This window comes from Cupressus sempervirens, chromosome 1, assembly GCF_028749045.1.
Source record: "Cupressus sempervirens isolate cs-2001-9-10 chromosome 1, ASM2874904v1, whole genome shotgun sequence".
Taxonomy (NCBI): Eukaryota; Viridiplantae; Streptophyta; class Pinopsida; order Cupressales; family Cupressaceae; genus Cupressus; species Cupressus sempervirens.
The window spans coordinates 400,217,757-400,238,393 of record NC_143118.1 but is presented as its reverse complement, the minus strand read 5'-3'; the positions used below and the strand labels follow the sequence as shown (position 1 = coordinate 400,238,393).

The window sequence follows — 20,637 nt, the reverse complement described above, 5'->3', positions numbered from 1 at the left end:
CTTACTGATATACTGACAAAAAATGGAACTTTTACTTGGAATAACAGAAGAAAGGATTTCAACTATATTGTTGAAAGACTGGATAGATTCCTTGTCAAAGGAGACCTAAGCAATTTCAACATGGATATTATGGCAAAGATTCTCCCAATATCAGGTTCAGATCACTTTCCGATAACTCTTAATATCTTAGAACCTAAAAAACTAATTAGAAGCTCCTTTAAATGCAAAAAAAAGTGGTTTCTAAACATAACATTTATGGAAAATATTAAAAAATGGTGGAATGAAGACCTAACCCAAGGGTAAAAAATGTTCTATTTTATAACAAAAATGAAAAATATGAAGAGGAAAATAATAGGATGGAATAAAAAACATTTCAAAAAACTTGAAATAAAAGAAGAGATAAAAATTCTTAATAATGAAGTAATAAAAAAAGGTATGGATAACAACAAATATATGAAAGAAAAAGAACTAATGACTAAACAAGAAGATATATTAGCAAAAGAGGGAATATTTGGAGATAGAAATCGCGTGAAAAATGGCTAGAAGAATTCGATAAAAATACCAAATACTTCCATAACAGTGCTATACAAAACATAAACCTTAGAAATATAACACATATAAAAAATGCAGAAGGAAATGTGGTATTAGACACTTCAAAGATCTCTGAAGAACTAGTTGACTATTTTAATGATTGTCTTAATAACTAGGAAACATCACACCAAACAACCCAGATTGAAATGCTACAAAATATCCCGAAGATCATCACAAATGAAGATAATAAACGCTTGAATAAACCTCTCACTATGGAGGAAGTCAAGACTACCCTTTTTAGTATTAACCCGGACAAATCCCTAGGACCGGATGGATTCCAAGCCTTCTTTTATAAAAAATGCTGGGACATAATTGCGGAAGAACTATGGACAACTATAGAAGCTACCAGAAATGGGGGATCCATCCTCAAAGAAATCAACCACACTTTTCTCACACTTATCCTAAAAAAAAGCAATGCTGAAGTCCCCGGAGATTATAGACCCATTGCTCTATGTAACACCATTTACAAAATCCTATCCAAAGCCCTAGCAACCTAACTTAAAACTCTTCTACCCAAATTGATCTTTGAAGAACAAACCAGATTTGTGCCTGGCAAATCAATAATAGATGGTATTTCTATCATCCAGGAAACAATCCACTCGACCAAGTCAAACAAAGAAGCACGTATGTTCTTAAAATTAGACATTCCAAAAGCATACAACAAAGTAGATTGGCGATTCTTCTGCAAAACTATGGAAGCTTTTGGATTCTCACGTAGATGGATCAATCTCATCTATCAATGCATCTCTACCCCAAAATTCTCCCTCCTTATAAATGGAACTCCTGAAGGTTTCTTTAGCACTTCTAGAGGCATTCGACAAGGGGACCCTATTTCACCCTTTCTCTTTATCATAATGGATGAATCCTTGGGTAGATCTATCAAACTTGCTCAAAACAAATCTTAAATTCAAGGTATTCCGGTAACAGATAATGTGGAAAACACAACTCACCAATAGTTTGCAGATGACACTATTCTTGCCGGCCTAAGTACAACCAATGAAGCCAAAATCTACAAGACTATCCTTGAAAAATTTACTAAAGTGTCAGGATAAAAAATCAATGCAGAAAAATCTGAAATCTTCTTTCTAAACACACCAAAAAACTAGGAAGAACAAATTTGTAATCTATTAGGATTTAAGAAGGGAAAAGTCCCTTGCAAATACCTAGGGGTTTACTTAGGAAATGAACAAAAACAAAATCAAGGGTGGCAAGATATTCTCAACAAGATCAACAAGCACACTGATAATTGGAACGAAAAATGGCTAACAAAAGCTGGCAGAGCAACTAAAATTAAAGTTGTTCTAACAGCATTATCGACATATTAGTTATCTTGTCTTCAAATCCCTAAAAATACCAGTAAAAAAATTGAATCCAAATTAAGAAATTTCTTTTGGAATGGTATAGAAAATAAAAAGAAAGCAGCCCTGATCCGATGGGAAAATATATGTAGACCAAAGAACATAGGAGGACTAGGTATTAAGAATCTAAAATGGCAAAATGAAGCCTTAGGGGCTAAACTGGTTTGGCGTATGTTTTAGGATAGAGACAGTAAATGGGCCAGAATCCTTTATAACAAATATCTTAATCCTGAAGATCACACCTCACTTTTCAGAACAAAAACTCCACCTAGAGGATCAACATTTTGGAATTTCTTGTCTAAATGCCACCATATCATTTCCAAATATGTAACCTGGGATCTAGGAAATGGAAACAAAGCCCTTTTCTGGGAAGACTCTTGGAATGGGCTACCTCAACTCGACACTTATAACATCTCCAATCAAACCATAAATCTGCTAAAAATGAGATGGGGGACAAAATTGGCAGATTATGTGGATCATGATCTGTTTAATGAAGACAACCCATGGAAATGGAAATCCCTCTCAAACCTCAACATTCCAATAAAATATCGAACCAAATTAGAGAGAATCCTTCAAGATCATAAATAATACTTAAATAAAAAAGAGGATAAACTAAGATGGGCCTTATCTAATGATGGAACATATAAAGTAAAAGAAGGATACAAATTGATCCTTAATTCCCAACGATGGGAGGAAATTAGTATCCCAATGAATCTATGTTGGGATCCAACAATCCTACCCAAAGCAAGAACCTTCCTATGGGCAGCTCTTCAAAACAGTATACTCAATGCTGATAGAATAAAAAAAAAGGGTTTCGAAGGGCCATCCAGATGCATTCTATGTAAAAAAGACAATGAAACAACAGATCACCTGCTTTATCAATGCAGCTTCTCCAATGAATGCTGGCAATGGATTAAAGAAAAACTCAACTGGACCTCACCACTCCCAAGTATTTGGAAGGATCATATTTGAGGTTGGTCTAAAAGAAGAGAGAATTTTTTATATGATAAAATATGGAATATTTCCCCAGCAATTATAACCTGGGAAATATGGAAAGAGAGAAATAGAAGAATCTTTAATAAAAAAGAAATGTCAATCCCCCAATTAGTCAATAAAATTGAGGTATCTATAACATAAGTTATTAACAACCATCTTAGAAATTCTACTAAAGATGAAGGTACATTCACAAGATGGGATGCATAAATTAAAAAAAACTAGCCTCAAATTTTTGATCCACCTTTGTATTACAAAAAAAAGAATAACATAGCTAGGAAGGAATGTAGTTGGGTCCCCCCCCCCAAGGCTGGACAAAGCTCAATTTTGATGGTGCTTCCTGAGGAAATCCCGAGGCATCAGGAATGGGATTTATCCTAAGAGATCATCTAGGAAAATGGCTCGTTAAAAAAGCTAAGTCCCTAGGTCAGACTACCAACAACATAGCAGAGATAGAAGCAGTAAACGAAGGACTCTCCTACTGCAACAAAATTAAAATTAAGAAATTAATCATAGAAGGAGACTCTTAGATTATTCTTAATGCACTAAGGAAAAGAACCACCCCTAATTAGAGGATTAATTCTAAATTAGAAGAAGTAACCAGGAAAATTGGTAAAATAGAAGAAGTCATTATCCAACATATTTATAGAGAAGGTAATATTGAAGCCAATAAGCTAGCCAATGAAGGTATAGATGGCAAAGAAATCCTTCTAATCAAAACAAAAAGAAAAAATTAACTAAGGAATAATAAATTCATAACTATATTAAGGTCCTTGTCAGATACCCCCTACCCCTGTACACTTTAGAACATATAAATATATATACATATAGGTTTATGTATATAGATATATAAAAACACAAATATATTTATGTATCTAAGTCTATATGCATATATAAATATGAGCTAAAATATAGAAGTTTTCCCCCTTGGCTTTGAATAAACCCTCTGTACACTAAGGTAATTTCTTCATGTATGTGTGAATGAAAATCATAAATTGATATATGTTCAAGTATCTTTATATGACTAACTGTAGATGCTCTATATTAGGTTCCTTTCTTCTCTGGTATCTCATCCCCCTCTGTTATATCCTTATCCTTTTAAAACTATCTTCCTTCCTTAATTTAGCAACCAAACTAAATTAAATTCATAAATAGAAATAGTATGATTAACAAACTATTGAGCATTGATAGCTCATGTGCTCCTGGATTATAAGTACTCTTATTAACTCAAACAATACTAATATGTGTTTCCTATGGAAGTTTCTCATGCTTTGTCTTTATGGTGGTAAATACAGCTTGTGGAATGAACTAAAGAAAGTAGAGCACCTCCAATTGAAGATGATCAACAAAATTTCCTCCTTCACTTGAAGATGATCTGTCAACCCACATGAAGCAAACAGTAACTTGTAATAAAGTTCCAAGAAAAGAAATAAATGGAACATAGAACTATACTTGTAAATTGGTTAAACTCCTTAAGGAGGATTAAAATAATATTTGATAAGCAGGGGTATGCCCCTGTGACACTTGTAAGTTTTAGGACTTTTGTCTCGGGCAAGACTAGAGGTTTCTTCCCCATTCTTTCCTACTAGTGCCCATTTGAATGGAGGATTTGTAAAAATCTTATATTAATAAAATACAATCAAGGCTTTGACCATTTATTGATTAAAAAAAATTTAAAAAATTTGTTCATTTTAAATAAATAAATTAATAAAAATAGAACTTAATTATTGATGATTCGATATGATTTTTGGATGAATTTGTGGAGTGATATCGTTATTGTCAAGAGTCATCCGAAATTGTGACACGTGTCAATCGTGACATTTGTCAAGGACACGTGTCACAATTCTAGATGAATCTAGGCACTTGGGAAAGCATTCCCCAAATCGGTCTGAAATTTATCTCGGGCTTCGATCTTTCTTTTAGTCAACGGTCGAGATTTCAATTTTCGAGTAGAATCTTGTAGTACACGTGTCCTGATTTCAGGTTAATTTAATTATTGATATTCAATGAAGATATATTAAATTTTATAAAATAAAATTGGTGCAAGATATGAAACAAGTGCCACTAGTACTTGCCTTTAGTTTTTATATAAATCTAATTTAAATTTAATAAATTTATCATAATATATAAAATATTTTAATTAATAAAAATGTAATATAATTATATTTTTTGTAATGATGTTAATTTAAATTTAAATTTTGTTCATAAATATATTATATAATCATTGATATATATGTTCTATTACATATATATCATATGGTTATAATTATATTATTAATAATTATATTATATGCTCTATTATATAATAAATAATTATAAATAAATAAAATAATATTTTTTAATAATAATAAATCTTAAATGATTATATAATATAAGTAATATTATTTTTAATTGAATGAGAAAAAAATAATAATTTATTAAAAAAATACATTATTACAATATAAAATATAAACCAATGCACTTACATTAAAAATAAATAATATTAACGTTAATGAATCACATTGAAAATGAAATATTTAGCTCTTAGCCATGAGCCCATAAGCCTAGTACCTACCAGCATGTACTAATAATTATTAATAAATTATAATGACAATAGTTTAATTTAAATAAAATAAATAAAATTTAAAAATATAATTACAAATGTTATATTTTATTCATATTTATTATTTAGTTTCAAAATAAAAATTTAATATAGTTTAATTATCTATAAATTATTAACATATATTGATAATTGTGATGATTGTTTATTAATATAATATTAATAATATTAACTGAGTCTTCCAATTGGCAATGATCGAACACGTGTCACGATTCCAGATGAATCTAGGCACATGGGAAAGCATTTTCCAAATCAGCCCAAAATTCATCTCGGGCCATCGATCCTTCTTTTATGCAACGGTCAAGATTTCGAGTAGAATCTTCGAATTCGCATGTCCCAGTTTTGGGTAGAAATAGACTTTATCTTCAATCTTTTAAAATTTGGCGCGAAATTGAGCCATGGTCATTGAAAAGAATTTTCAATTTACATAGAATATTAATTAATATAGAGAAAAATAAAAAAAATTGTTATTAATTATTATTATTTTACTTTTAAGCTTGACAATGAGCATGTCAAAATCATGATATTAATTTAATTATTTATATAAAATATTATATATATATATATATATATATATATATATATATATATATATATATATATATATATATATATATATATATATATATATATATATATGATTTTTTTTTCTATTATAGAAATGATTTTCTTTTCTATCATAAGCTTTTTATTGTAAAGATGATATGAAAAATTCATGAAGATATATTAAATTTTATAAAATAAAATTATTGTAAGATATCATGAAATAATGATAATGACAATAGTTTAATATAAATAAAATAATCACAATTAAAAAATATAATTGCAAATGCTATATTTTTATTCATATTTATTATTTAATTTCAAAATTAAAATATAATATAGTTAAAATATCTATAAATTATTAAAATTTAACATATATTGAAAATTGTGATAATTGTTTATAAACTATTCTTCATCATTTAAAAGATTTCATAATGAAAAAAAAGTTAGGAATAGGTAACAAAATGGGTATGAAATAAAAATTTGACACATAAATTATCAAAATTATATTTAACTTTGTTAAGGTTATAATCTATTAATCTTTAGTTTTCCTTGAAGCTCATTTGTTTTAACCAATCAGATTAAAGAAAAATAATTAATTATTAACAGTTGACTATTTTTAACAAAGTTGTAGACTAACAGTAACATTTCAACAATGCATTGAGAATCAAGATGTCAAAAACAAACTTACAAAGTCTTAGACTAACAAGAACAACGATTTGAGAAGCCAAATACGATTGTTTTCATTGATAATATTTTAGACTGTACAATGTACATAATACTGATTCATATCATAGATATTCAAAATAGCTGATTAAATTAGCTTGGTTTTACTATTTCATAATTTACAAAAAAGGGCAAGGCCCAATCCAAAGAAAAATACAAATATCTTAAAAACATTTTTTTGCCCTAAGGGCAATGGGTAAGGAAACAATATTCAGAAACAGGGAATAGGGTGAGGGAACTAGGGGACCAGGGAGGTTGGAAGCATCAGCAGGTTGAGGAGCCGAGGGCTTGAAGCCTTTAATCAGAAAGGTCTTCAAGTCTATCCACAAGGAATCTGTTGGAGAAGATGATGTCATTGAACTCGTCCAGCCATGTGAAGTCAGTCTCACTAACGTCGTCCAACAACAACCATTTATGTAGAAAATCCCTTCCGAGCCATGCCCACTTTCGACGGTGAGTTAGTTGTCGTTCGTTCATGCCGAGCAAGAAAGGATGCTACGTATAATGCACCCTATGCCTTCCTCCCATCACTTGTTTACTACATTTGCAAAAGGGATGCCAATGCCCGACCCTAGTACCTGCTTAGCCAATACAATAATTTTGACATCATCTTCTAAAAATGATTCCTTAAAAATATTATGCAGAAGCATCAACATGTCTATTTGACTGCCTCCAAGGTTGAGAAGAGATGCAAGGAAGTGGGAGGTAATATCCATGGACATACGGTACCTCTTATCATTTCTCAAGAATTCATGGCCGAGTACCATGAATATAGCATGTCAGATAAAAGGACTTCAGGTATCTACCTTGCAAACCATGGCAAGGACATCGTTAGGAATCCTACCCAAAAAAGGCTTTTGCAGAGCCATTGTAGTGCATTTTAGGCGAATTGGCGTATCCATGACTAAGATTCAAGAAACTCTGCAAAGTGCAACTACAAATCGAATTCAGATTGAAGAATACGAAAAATGATAATGAAACAAGAATTAAAGAGGCTATTTAATGGCAATTGCATTTAATTCTTTTGTGTTCGCAATCTTTCATTTCTTATTTTTTCGTATTCCTATTAATTTTCAAGTGTGTGAAACACTAAAATGTATTGGCATTAATGTCAGACAGTTGATAGTGCCTGACATTGAGTAATGATTTCTATGCAAAACTTTCCACGTGTCTCCATTCCGAAGAATTTCATGCCACTCCAGGTCTTTTCAAGCGAGTGGCCCCGAGATGCATCTTCTATCATTGATCTCTAATTAATCAATGGTCAATAAAACTATTGTATTTACTATTAACAATACAAAAGTGACAATAGTCGACTTGGTAATAGTGACACTGACGTAACGATGTTACGACATTTAATAATAATAATGATGATAATAATAATACACCTAAGACAGTACACAAGTTGAAACTTGAAGTGACTACTTAGCAGTCAATATAGTCGCTAGTCAATACATGTGCAAATTTTGCTTTCGGATTAAACAATTTTTCAGTTTATCATTGAAGACTAGCCAAAACCATTATTATTCATTTTCCTACAAAACAAGTAATTCACCTCTTACATTATTAATTCATTTTTGGCAAGGGAAAAAATAGCCATCATTTATTTATCCATCAGCTAAAAAATAAATTAATTCGCCACATTTTAAATGATTTTTGCTAGGGCAAGGAAAAAATTGATAACATATAATATTTTATTTCCCTATATGAAACAAAAAAATTGCCCTCGACATTAAAATTTTCCTGCCCACAAAATGCTGCATTAGCCAGCATTTGAGACTTTTCAAGAGGGGTTTCTTAAAGTTATCATTGTTCCACTGGTGTCAACAACGATGGCGTTCACCACGTCTGTTGCAGCATGCATGGTGCTCTCTAGCTCCACCACCAACAACCAATCTTCTATAACATTCATCACCCCTCTCATCTACTCATTCCAACATGAACATGAACAACTATTGAAAAACTACAACATAGTGTTTAATTGTTAGCTCAGGGATTAGATCCAACTGCCAAATAGGTCAATGAATTCTTCCAATACTTTTCATATTTGAAATTGCATCTATCAATAAAAGTGAGGGACATGCTATTTTGATAGAAAGATAACTAGTTATCTCAACAACACTAGCAAATATTACAGTTGTGAAGGCTACTAACATGTAGGTGGCATAATTCATTAAAGGATGTAGAACATCAATGACATGTGCCACTCTTGTGAACGCGTGGAAAATGAAACAGAGTTAATTATCCCAATCTGAAGTGAAGAACCTAATATTCTAAATCAGCGATAAACATCTATCTAGTATTGAATATTTCCCACACAACAACATCAACTCTATTCAAAATGGGTCTCCCCTACCACAAAGATATGCTTCAATGCTTGTAATCAATCCATGGACTTTACTTGTGAGGTTGCTTGCATACAGATGGTTCAAATACAAAACTCATTTTGTTTCGCTGGTTTTTGTTTTTGTTTTGGTTTTGGTTTACCATATCTCGTGACTCAATTGCCACCTCCGAGTGTCACATAGTGATCGATATTCGTGCATTTTGGGAGAATGGCGTACATCAGCGACGAAGACGATGGTATAGAATTTTACTACAGCAGAAATTTGCAGCCCACTGAAGATCAATCGGAGCAGAGAAAACGTGGCAGCGGTGGTTTGGTGCCCTCTAAATCGACCGTCTATGTGGGCAATTTAGATTACTCTCTCACGAACAATGACATCTTTACAATTTTCAGCACATTTGGCAAAGTGGGCAAGGTCACCGTCATGAAGGACCGTCAGTCAAGGCAGAGCAAGGGTGTTGCTTTCGTGCTCTTCACTGTCCAAGCCGATGCCCAGAAGGCCGTGAAAGAAATGGATGGCAAGCTTCTTAACAAGCGCAAGCTCAGGGTCTCAATTGCATCAGATAATGGCCGGGCCACTGAATTTATCAAGCGTAGGGTTTACAAGGACAAGAGTAGGTGCTACGAATGCGGGGAGCCTGGCCATTTATCTTACGAGTGCCCTAAGAATCTGCTTGGGAAAAGGGACAGGCCGGAGCCCAAGAAAAGGCGTGGCGGAGTCGCTGCTGCTCACAAAGAGAGGGGATTAAACGATGAAGAAGACGAGGACGAACCACAGTTTGAGGATGATAATTGGGCGTCTGTTGTGGACCCACGAGGGTTAAATGAAAGAGACCCTGGGACGACACGAGGGCCTCATGCAGGAAAGAGTGATAGCCGAGCGAACAAGGGCAAAAATTACTTCAGCGATGAAAGCGGGGATGACGATTGATTACTGTAAGTGTACTTTGATCTGCAAGTTTAGTGTTTTCAGGGGTTATCAGTATTCAAATTAAAGGTTTTAAGGTTTAGGATTGTTCAATTTAAAAGTTTTTCAGTGTTAGATATGTTCAATTTTAGGGATCACAGTTTTTCAATTTTATAGTTTGATTGATGGTTGCTATGCAACACTTGTGTCGACTGAGGGTTTTTTTGCTAAAATTGTGCACTCTTATTGTTTGACATTTCAATAATTAAGCCGAACTAAGATTTGGCCGGGTAAGCAACACACATAATTGGGGTTTTGAAGATGATCTAACTGACAGAGACCACTTCTGTGCAGTGAGGATTTGGCATGCTCACACTGTAGGAATTTAGAGCACAGTTTTTGCAGTGAGGATTTGGTATGCTTACCCTTGGACGAATGTAACAATTCTTTGCACTCCGGATTTGTCAGACAGCAATGCGTATCATTATTTGAAGGGTAATAGCTCCGCATAGCTACTGTTTGTCATGTCCATAGTTATGTAAATTTATGACTAGACTGCTAATAATCTCGTAGATCTAGGATATGCAACGGTTGTGCAAGGCTTGAGCTTGTCGCTTGTCAATTGTTTGGATTATGGGGCGTTGCCAAGCTAAAATCTTTGGCGGAATCTGTGATTGACAGGCAAAGAGTTTGGGTTGGGCATGCTAAGGTTTGGAAATTGTTCAACGTGCGAGCTGAGATTTGGACAGGCTAAAACTCGTACGGAAATATGGTTTCTCAGTGTAACAATAGCGGAAACTTTCATTTGGAAAGCTAATTAGGGATTTGTGAGGTTGATGGTTAAGCATATTTAAGGTTTAATAGGGCAGAACTTCCAGACATTGTATGTAGATATTTTATACCATAGCTGACTTGACGTATGCAATCATGGCCTCTATTTCTGCAGAACTATAATTTGATGTGGAAGGAGCCTTGTAGAAATATGTTTTGGTATATTACAATTAAGCACATCTACAGTTTGGCTGAGTTATATTCTTCAGATTTAGGGCTTGGTAGGGTAGTTGTTTGTAGATTTTTCTTTTTTGACTAGTAAACTGCAGCAATGTGGGACAGCAGCCTTGTATTAATATCAAAAGAGTATTAAAATTTGGAATTGACATAGTAGCATCACCATTACAGGACATACCAAAATCAGTGCCCTACCAAGAAGCATAATCTAATCTAGAAAAGACACCTTATAACGACAACCAAACTGCTAGAGAGAAAATGGGGTAAATACTGTGTCTAGATTAAAGCCGTGAACTATTTTGAACTGCAACTATATAATACTGTATCAGAAACCACAAAAAAGTGTTTAATTTTAGAGCCATAATATAAGAATGCAATAATCAGAAATACAATAACAGATGACACAATTATTATCTTGGGAAAACCCTCCTGCTTGAGGGAAAAATCCAGCCACACCACAAAAACTTCCACTTTTGTTATAATCTCAAAACTATATAGTAAATAGTAAATACAAATGATTCTTGCTCCTTATTGATGTCTACAGATAGACAGTCAATAAGCATGAAACTTAACTTATACAAATGAACCTCAGATACTGTTGAAATGATCACAAAATGATTGGATGCTGTATAATCAAGAGCGAAAGGGTGAATAAGCACAATATGCAGATGTGAGTTGACTCATGCTAAATACAATGCACAGAGAAGATCTTGATACTGCTCACACACAGAGCAGATCATATATATTCTGCAAAAGACTGATGTTTCTCTCGTCAAAGACACACAAGACTGAATTGCAACACAATATCAGATGATTTCTGTAAGATCACTGTTAGTAGAATTAATGCTCGCTAATGAATAGACATGGTATATAAGAAGAGTCTTTTACTCACAATAAATGCTTTTTGGTTACAAAAGCCACCGCAACATAGGAATATGAATTGACACTCATAATGTGTGACACTAACAATCAAAATGGGAACCGACACCTACATGAAGAGACTCGATGTCAAGAGCAAAAAGAAGACTGCCACATATGCATGAAGCAACATACACTCATTGCCATGAATATTGCTACATACGCATGATGCACACACATGGACAGAAGTTTGCTGAAGATAACCAACACATTTATGAAGGACCTCTCTCACAGCTAGCTTAAACATTAACACTCCCTCTTAGCAAGAGAGAGATCATTCATGTGTCATAGTGTATCTCATCTTGACAAGCACAATGGAGCTGCAACCAAAAAGTGTCAATAACAAAATCTCATTACAGATTTTCACAACATAATATTGTCATCTCATCATAACAATATTCAGCATAGCTACTCCTAGAGGGTCAATTAGAAAAACGGAAAATAAAGTCATGGTCACACATGATTTCCACCATGGCTACTCCCAGAGGGTGGACCAAGGGATTTCACCTCGAACTCCTCTCGCAAATGAGAACTCATTATAACAAGGGATTTCACTTTGAACTTCAACACGGGATTGCACCTCGAACTCTTCTCATAGAGAAGAACTCATTAACAAGGGATTGCACCTCAAATTTTTCTCATAGAGAAGAACTCATTAACAAGGCATTGCACCTTGAACTTCTTATTACGAGGTAATTGGTAAATACTTGCTTATTAATAACAGAGACCGAAAGGTCAATTTATACAAAAGGAAGAGACGTGTTTCCTTAGGAAACGATCGTAAAGAATAGAAACATTCTATTCCAGAGAAAGCAAAAAACGAAAGCAAACTAAAGCTAAAGATATTTACAAGATAACCATTAACTAATAATAGACGTCTTATCTATTATTGTAATACCCTCCCTTAATGGTTAATATATCTAACACACCAAGCTGTCCTTTGAATTTGACAAACTTATCAGGACTAAGAGGCTTGGTGAGAATGTCTGCAGTCTGATCTGAGGTAGGAACATACTGCAGATCTATAGTCCCGTCTTCAACCAGCTGTCGTATGTAATGACAATGAACATCCACATGCTTGGTTCGTTCATGGAAGACTGGATTCCGTGCTAACTTGATAACGCCTTCGTTATCAACAAACAGAGTAGTTGGTCCTGCTGGTGACATCTGCATATCCCCAAGCATCCGACGAAGCCAGACAGCTTCACATCCTGCCTTAACAGTCCCTCTATATTCAGCCTCTGCAGAAGAGAGAGAAACTGCCTGCTGCTTCTTGCTGGTCCATGTGACTGCACCGGATCCCAAACTGAACACATATCCAGATGTTGACTTTTTATCATCAACAGAGCCTGCCCAATCTGAATCTGTGAACCCACTAAGTTTAGGATTAGAACTCCGAGAATACAGAAGTCCATAATCAGAAGTGCCCTTCACATAACGAAGCACACGCTTTGCTGCCATCCAATGATCAGCCTTAGGAGCTGTCATAAAGCGTGAAATATAGCTGACTGCGAAGCTGATATCAGGCCTAGTAGCAGATAGGTAGATGAGGCTGCCTACTAGTTGCCTATACGTAGTATCATCAACGGAAGAAGAATCAGACTTGGCTGATAACTTGAGACCTTTCTCCATAGGTGTAGATGCAGGTTTGCAATCCTGCATTCGGAATTTGTCTAACAAGGCTCTGGCATATTTGGACTGAGAGATGAATATACCAAAAGATTGTTGCCAAACTTCAACACCTAAGCAATAATGCATGAGCCCAAGGTCAGTCATATCAAAAGACTGGCATAAGTGTTGTTTGATTCCCTGAATCAAAGATGCCGAACTGCTAGTGATGATCAGATCATCCACATAGATAACCAGAAGGATGATGTCACTGTCAGTAGTCTTGATGTACAGATTTGAGTCTGAAGAACTCCTCTTGAAGCCTTGATCACTGAGGTACGTATCAATCTTGATGTACCATGCCCGAGGGGCCTGCTTCAAACCATAGAGAGCTTTTACCAATCTGAGAACCTGATGGTCTTTACCAGCAACCTTGAAACCAGGAGGCTGCGTTATGTAGACCTCTTCATGGAGATCACCATTCAGGAAAGCACTCTTTACGTCCATTTGGTGGACCTTCCAGCCAAACTGTGCTGCCATGGCTAAGACTAATCTGATGGTGCTCATCTTTGCAGTAGGAGCAAAGGTCTCCTCATAATCAATGCCCTGACGCTGAGAAAAGCCCTTTGCCACTAAACGAGCTTTGTACTTATCCAAAGTACCATCTGATTTGTATTTGATTTTGTAGACCCATTTGCAGCTAATGGGTTTCTTCCCTGGGGGAAGATCAGAAAGGACCCAAGTGTTGTTCTTCAGCAGGCTCTGGTGTTCAGATTGCATGGCCTGTTCCCACTCTGGAATTCCTTTAGCCTCGGAATATGTTTGAGGTTCAAACACACTGTGAATGTTGGCCATAAGAGCAAAGTTAACAGAATCTATAGTTTTGCTCTTTTTCCGAGTAGTTCTCCCATCAATGAGCTCATCATCATGAAGATCAGCAAGTGTCTTAGCCCACCACTTAGGCCGGAGAGGAGAATGACCAACAGTAGTACTAGGAGATGCTTGATCAGCAGGATCCTGATCAGAAGAATCTGGATCAAACTCAGGTGAAGCATCTTCAAAACGAGGTGATCCTGCAGGAGAAGCCGGAGGTGGCTGTACAGGTATCACTGGCAGGACTGGAGCTGTAGGAGCTACTGGAGCCCTCCCATCAGGTGGACCTAATGGAAGCCGAACTCCCAAATCATGAACCTGCATAGGCTGGCCTGCTGGATCAGGAACAGGAGAAACAGGCATGAATGGTCCTCGCTGCTCATCAAAGACTACATCGTGGCTGTATATGAGACGAGATGTCTCAACATCAATAAGGCGGTAGGCTTTGTGAAGACTGCTATATCCAGCAAGCATCAGTTTCTGACTCTTGGCATCCAACTTGGTGCGTGAAGCATCAGGGATCCAAACAAAAGCAAGAGAGCCAAAAACCTTCAGGTGATTGATTCTGGGCTTGCGACCTGACCAGGCCTCTTCCAGAGTTTTACCTTTGACCGCCACTGTAGGTGATCGGTTCAAGAGATAAACTGCAGTGTTAACTGCTTCTTCCCAAAAACACTTCGGAACATGTCTGTGTTCGAGCATGAAACGAGCCATCTCGGTGATTGTCTTGTTCCGACGTTCAACTACACTGTTCTGTTGTGGCGTGTGGGGTGTGGTGAACTGGCGTTGGATGCCATGTGTATCCAAGAAGCTGGAGAAAACATTAGAACAAAATTCCTCCCCATTGTCTGATCTAAGAGTAATAATAGATTTCCCAGACTCTTTTTCAACTAAGGGTTTAAACTTCTGAAATACAATAAATGCATCGGATTTCTTTTTAAGGAAATACACCCACATTTTTCTACTGAAATCATTTACAAACAACAGAAAATACCTGTACCCAAGAACAGAAGGAGTGGCCATAGGGCCGCAGTATCAGCATGAACAAGCTGAAGTACTTGAGAAGCTCGCCAAGAATCGCCACTGGGGAAAGGTGTGCGATGTTGCTTCCCAGCCTGACATGCGTCACAAACTCCAAGGTGTTGGGTTTGAATCTCTGGCAAACCAAGAACAAGCTCATCCCAAGCAAGTTGTGAGAGATAATGCACATTTAAGTGCCCATATCGCTGATGCCAAAGTGTGCTGATGGAAGATCGCCGAGCAGCCATAGCTAAGTCCTGAGAATCACCAGAATCAGTAAGTCTGAAAAGACCATGATCCTCAAGACCAACTGCAATAGTAGACTTAGTCGCCCGATCAGTGATGGTGCACTGATGTGAACTGAAGGTGACTGCCAAGTGTGGAGAATGTCGCAGCAACTGACTGACCGAGAGTAGATTTAGTTCCATCCCTGGAATGTAGTACACATCAAGGAATATGAGCTTCCTCCCAACAGACTGAATTTGAATGTTGCCTTTACCAACAACCGTGTACTCTTCTCCACCACCAAAGATAACAAAATCTGAATAAGGCTGGTATTCAGTAAACCAGTCTCTGCGGTGAGTGAAATGTTGAGAGGCACCTGAATCAATGTACCAGGCAGATGACTGTACATGATCTGCGGGTCTTTTAGCCATGAAGGCATAAAAGGCAGATTTCGCTTGCTCAGTGTGCTCTGCACTGTTCGCTTTGGGTTGCGAACCTGATTGCTTAGACTGGGCAGCTAAGCGTCTTCGACATGCAACCTTCATGTGACCATACTTGTGGCAATAGTTGCATTGAATGTTCTTCTTTTTGGTACCATCGGATGCTGGAGCAGAAGACTTCTGCTGAGATGGTTGCTGAAACTTGCCCTTATCCTTCTGAAAGGATTTCGTAGCAAAGGCTTGCTCAGTGGAGGTGGAACTGGAGTTGCTACCGAACTGTTGTTTCCACCGATCTTGCTGAAGTAGCAGGGTGCAGAGATCAGTGAACTTTAGATCAACACCAGTAGATGTGATGTTGAGAGTCTTGATAAAATGCTCATAGGAATTTGGTAAACTCCGAAGAGTGATTACCACAATATCCTCTTCCTCCATCTTGCGACTGATGGCAAGTAACTGATCACGGATTTCCTGAATCCGATTCAGGTGTGCCTGGAGCGAGGTGCGCTCATCCATGACAATAGAAAACAGAGTGTTTTTCAGAAAGAAGGCTCTGCTCTTGTCGGAAGTCTCATGAAGACCTTTTAGATGTGTCCAGATTTCGGCCGCTATCTTGCCGGATGGAATCTGAGAAAGCTGGTCATCAGCTACGGATAGTTTGAGAAGCATTATTGCCTCTCGATTATTCAGATCCCATGTATCTTGATTAGGACCTGGAGAAGTCGGACGCTGCGTAACACCCAGAACAAGTTGATCAGTGTTTCGATATTCGAAGATTGCAATGATGCGTTGCTTCCAGGTTCCATAATTGTGACCATTGAATTTGGAATTATGCTCGAGCAGAATATTTGTCAGAGATGCCATGGCACGTTTTTCAATGAAAATTGTGAAAATCTGTGAAGGCACGTTCTTCGAGGCAAAAATACGGAAGACCCAGAAGAATCAAAGAATGACCCAGAAGAGAGCTCGAAAAACCCAGAAGGAATTTGCTGTCATTTTTTGAATCCGCTGGCTCGAAAATCGAGGCACAAAAATTGAGGCACCCAGAAAAACGGACAACAACCCAGTTGAGCTCTCGAAAAACCCGCCAAGAATCTGCAAACAATTTTTTTTCGACCCCAAAAATTAGGGTTTCGAAAAAAACGGCCCTAGCTGAAAAAACTTGAAAAAACTTCAGATTTCTTGATGAAAAATGGTCGAATCTGCTTCCCAGAGCACGATGACAGACTGAGACGGCTAAGAGCATGAAGATTTGATACAGAAACATGCAGATTTTCACCCCAAAAACGCGAGTCTTCAAAAAATGGCCACGATTTCCACGCGATTTGCAGACCCGTAATTCGGGAATTTCTCCAAGCAGGAAAACCCTAGGTGGGTTTTGGAGAAATTAGCTGAAATAATTTTGGAAAAATTTAAACAAATAATTTCAAGAAGAAATTATAAATTTTTCCGAAAAAATTTAAGTATTTAGCTCTGATACCATATTACGAGGTAATTGGTAAATACTGGCTTATTAATAACAAAGACCGAAAGGTCAATTTATACAAAAGGAAGAGACGATGTTTCCTTAGGAAACGATCGTAAAGAATAGAAACATTCTATTCCAGAGAAAGCAAAAAACGAAAGCAAACTAAAGCTAAAGATATTTACAAGATAACCATTAACTAATAATAGACGTCTTATCTATTATTGTAATACTTCTCTCGTAGAGAAGAACTCATTATTTGCATCTTGAACTTCTCCTATGGAGAACTCATTGACAACGAACACCTCGAACGTCTCTCCTAGAGAAGAACTCATTAAAGCACATAAAGATCATTTGAATGTTGAAACTCTCTCTCAGCCAAGATTTTTCTCAAGAAGGGTAGTTTACTCATAGTTTGAATATCACAATAAATTGATTCACTCCAACATTTGACCAAGCAAGAAGCTTTCAAATCCACACAAATGCTTCATGAATCCCGAAGTACCCTATATATATATATATATCACAAATCCTTCATGAATCCCGAAGGACCCACATGCCAAACTTGGAATATATATATACTCACGAATCCGAACAATTCCTAATGGGAAAAATAAAAAATTCACGAATCCACGATTCCGATTCATGTGCCCGAATCGGATTCGTATCCCGAATTGGTAGCTAAGCCTTTTTCCAATATATATGACAAACCCTTCATGAATCCCGAATATATATATATATATATATATATATATATATATATATATATATATCACAAATCCTTCATGAATCCCGAAGGACCCACATGCCAAACTTGGAATATATATATACTCACGAATCCGAACAATTCCTAATGGGAAAAATAAAAAATTCACGAATCCACGATTCCGATTCATGTGCCCGAATCGGATTCGTATCCCGAATTGGTAGCTAAGCCTTTTTCCAATAGACACAATAGTCACCAAAGGGCATTTTGCACCATAATTTACCAACCAACAATATCTTCCATTCATCTACTTAAATACTTCTACTGAACATAAATAAAATCATACTCTAAGTGAGGAAATTTAGAAACCATGCAATACTCCAGAACTTTCACAAGTATTCACCATGAAAACCAATAACAAAGATGGAATAATTTTGGCAGTATATTAGTAAAACTCTGCAAGTTTGTCTTTTGACAGATAATTTGAGCAAGGCTTATATAGTTGCTCCAAGTATAGTGGATGTCTATGATTGATTTGAAATCAAAGGCCAAGATAAAGTCAACATAACCCTAATGTAACTACCAGCTACAAGCATTAAATGCTGACCAATTATGAAGCACCACTTTGTGGGCAAATGAGAAAATTACATAGCTTTTATAGATCAATGAGAAAATTGGTTAGGTATAGACATTAAGTGGACTGCACAAGTACACTTGGAATGATTTGATTGAATGAACTTGGATATGTGAGACTAGAGTTTTCTGATTGGTTAAAGATGAGCGAGAGGTTCTTAGCATGCTTATCTTTTAAACTTGATCAATTCCTTGTAAAGGAGATTTCTCTTGATACTTAACTTTTCAAGCTTTCAATTGATTGTGATGGCCCATAGTTCCAAATTGCTTCATCTTGTTGCAGTCTTTCATCCTTTGAAGTTCTTCACCTTGAAGCCTTCTGATTGATATGACTCTAAACCTGCTTGTACTGATATTTCGCTTTGATCTTGCTCTTGTAGAAGTGATGACATAGGTGCTCTATGTTGTTGGATCTTTTATTTGAGCTTGGTTTTCTGAAGGAAACTCAGGTCTATGATGATTTTCTTCACTAGTAAACTTGTTCATTGCTTTTTTTTGTGCAACTTGTTCTTAAAATTCCACTATGATCTTGTTCTTGAGTTTGCATCTTCATCTCAACCTTTGATCTCAAACATCATCTTGCTTGTCCTCATGACGAATGACTTGCAACTTGGTGATACTCGAAGTTTCCAGGCTTTTATCAGCATTGCAACTCCTTCCTCCATTTTCCCTTGCAAAACAGAAGACAATTATGTTAAGTTCATGACAATCAGTTTACTCAAAATCATTAAACATTTCTAATTTTCAAAGTTTTAAATATTCAATTTGTTTCACAAAGCATCCAACAAGCTCCCTAGGTCTTTGCAATTTTATCATTCCAAACTTATTTTCAAGTCAAATCTGATCAAATAGTTTGGAAGTTTTGAATTTTGGCAACTTGAACTCTCTGAGTTTTTGCCTCTTTATAGTTGTAGGTTGGAGTCAAGTTTTCTCTAATTTTCAAATTCTGATTTTTCGATTCGAGGCCTGGAAGTGATGTCCACATCTGCCTTGCTTGGATTAGAAACTGTTTCAGTTGCCCTTTGTTCACTTCAGATATGCTCTTTTCTTTGTTGTTCAAACTATTCTGCAATTTAGCTCCTCAAACCCAACCTTTGTAGATGAAATTTGGCTATGCTAAGTCTGCTCTGATTTAATGCTTGATTGATATATCTTTGATGTTGAATCAAGGACTTGATCCTCTTTATCTAGGCATTAATTTCCAAAAGACATGCCTTTTGAGACTAGGGCCAACGCATTTTGGCTTTCGAATTTAAAATTGAATTTTGATTCTCTTTTCTATCCAAGCTGACTTGATCTGTCCTTTGTTCAAATTGCATTGAGATTGATTGCTACATCCACTAAAACAACTTCCTAAAGTATTCACTTGATTTTACTAGTCATTTGAGGAGGCAAAAATCTTATAACATTTGGAAAATTTCCAAGTGTTGGAGCGGAATATAAAATTGGAATTTTTATACGTCTGATGTATTTGATTCCAACCCTTCCACAAACACATTCAATTAATATCGCCAAGCATTAGAGTACTTTATTTCTCGAGTACATAGTTTGTAGAGAATCCCAAGTATTGTTGAAACTACTCTAAGACAAATATCAAAGTCTTTTGATGTCGATGCTCCACTCAATTATAGTGGTTTCACATCATATTACACTACCATGGGTTCCCAATTCTATATCACA

The 20,637-nt window shown here is 36.0% G+C and overlaps 1 protein-coding gene across 4 annotated transcripts in view; it reads left to right on the top strand.

Annotated features, from left to right (window-relative positions):
* The first annotated feature begins 9,124 nt into the window (after positions 1-9,124).
* Positions 9,125-20,637, top strand: part of U11/U12-31K (RNA recognition motif and CCHC-type zinc finger domains containing protein) — a 34,594-nt gene continuing 23,081 nt past the window's right edge. For 2 of the 4 annotated variants that reach the window (XM_089826952.1, XM_089826961.1), the window contains exon 1: positions 9,134-10,093. In XM_089826952.1, the coding sequence (XP_089683078.1) occupies positions 9,366-10,088 (723 nt within the window). In that variant the 5' untranslated portion in view covers positions 9,134-9,365 and the 3' untranslated portion in view covers positions 10,089-10,093. Of the gene's footprint in view, positions 10,094-10,418; positions 10,560-10,745; positions 11,095-20,637 lie in introns of those variants that run through there. The other 2 variants (XR_016364114.1, XM_089826940.1) reach the window with 2 other exon arrangements.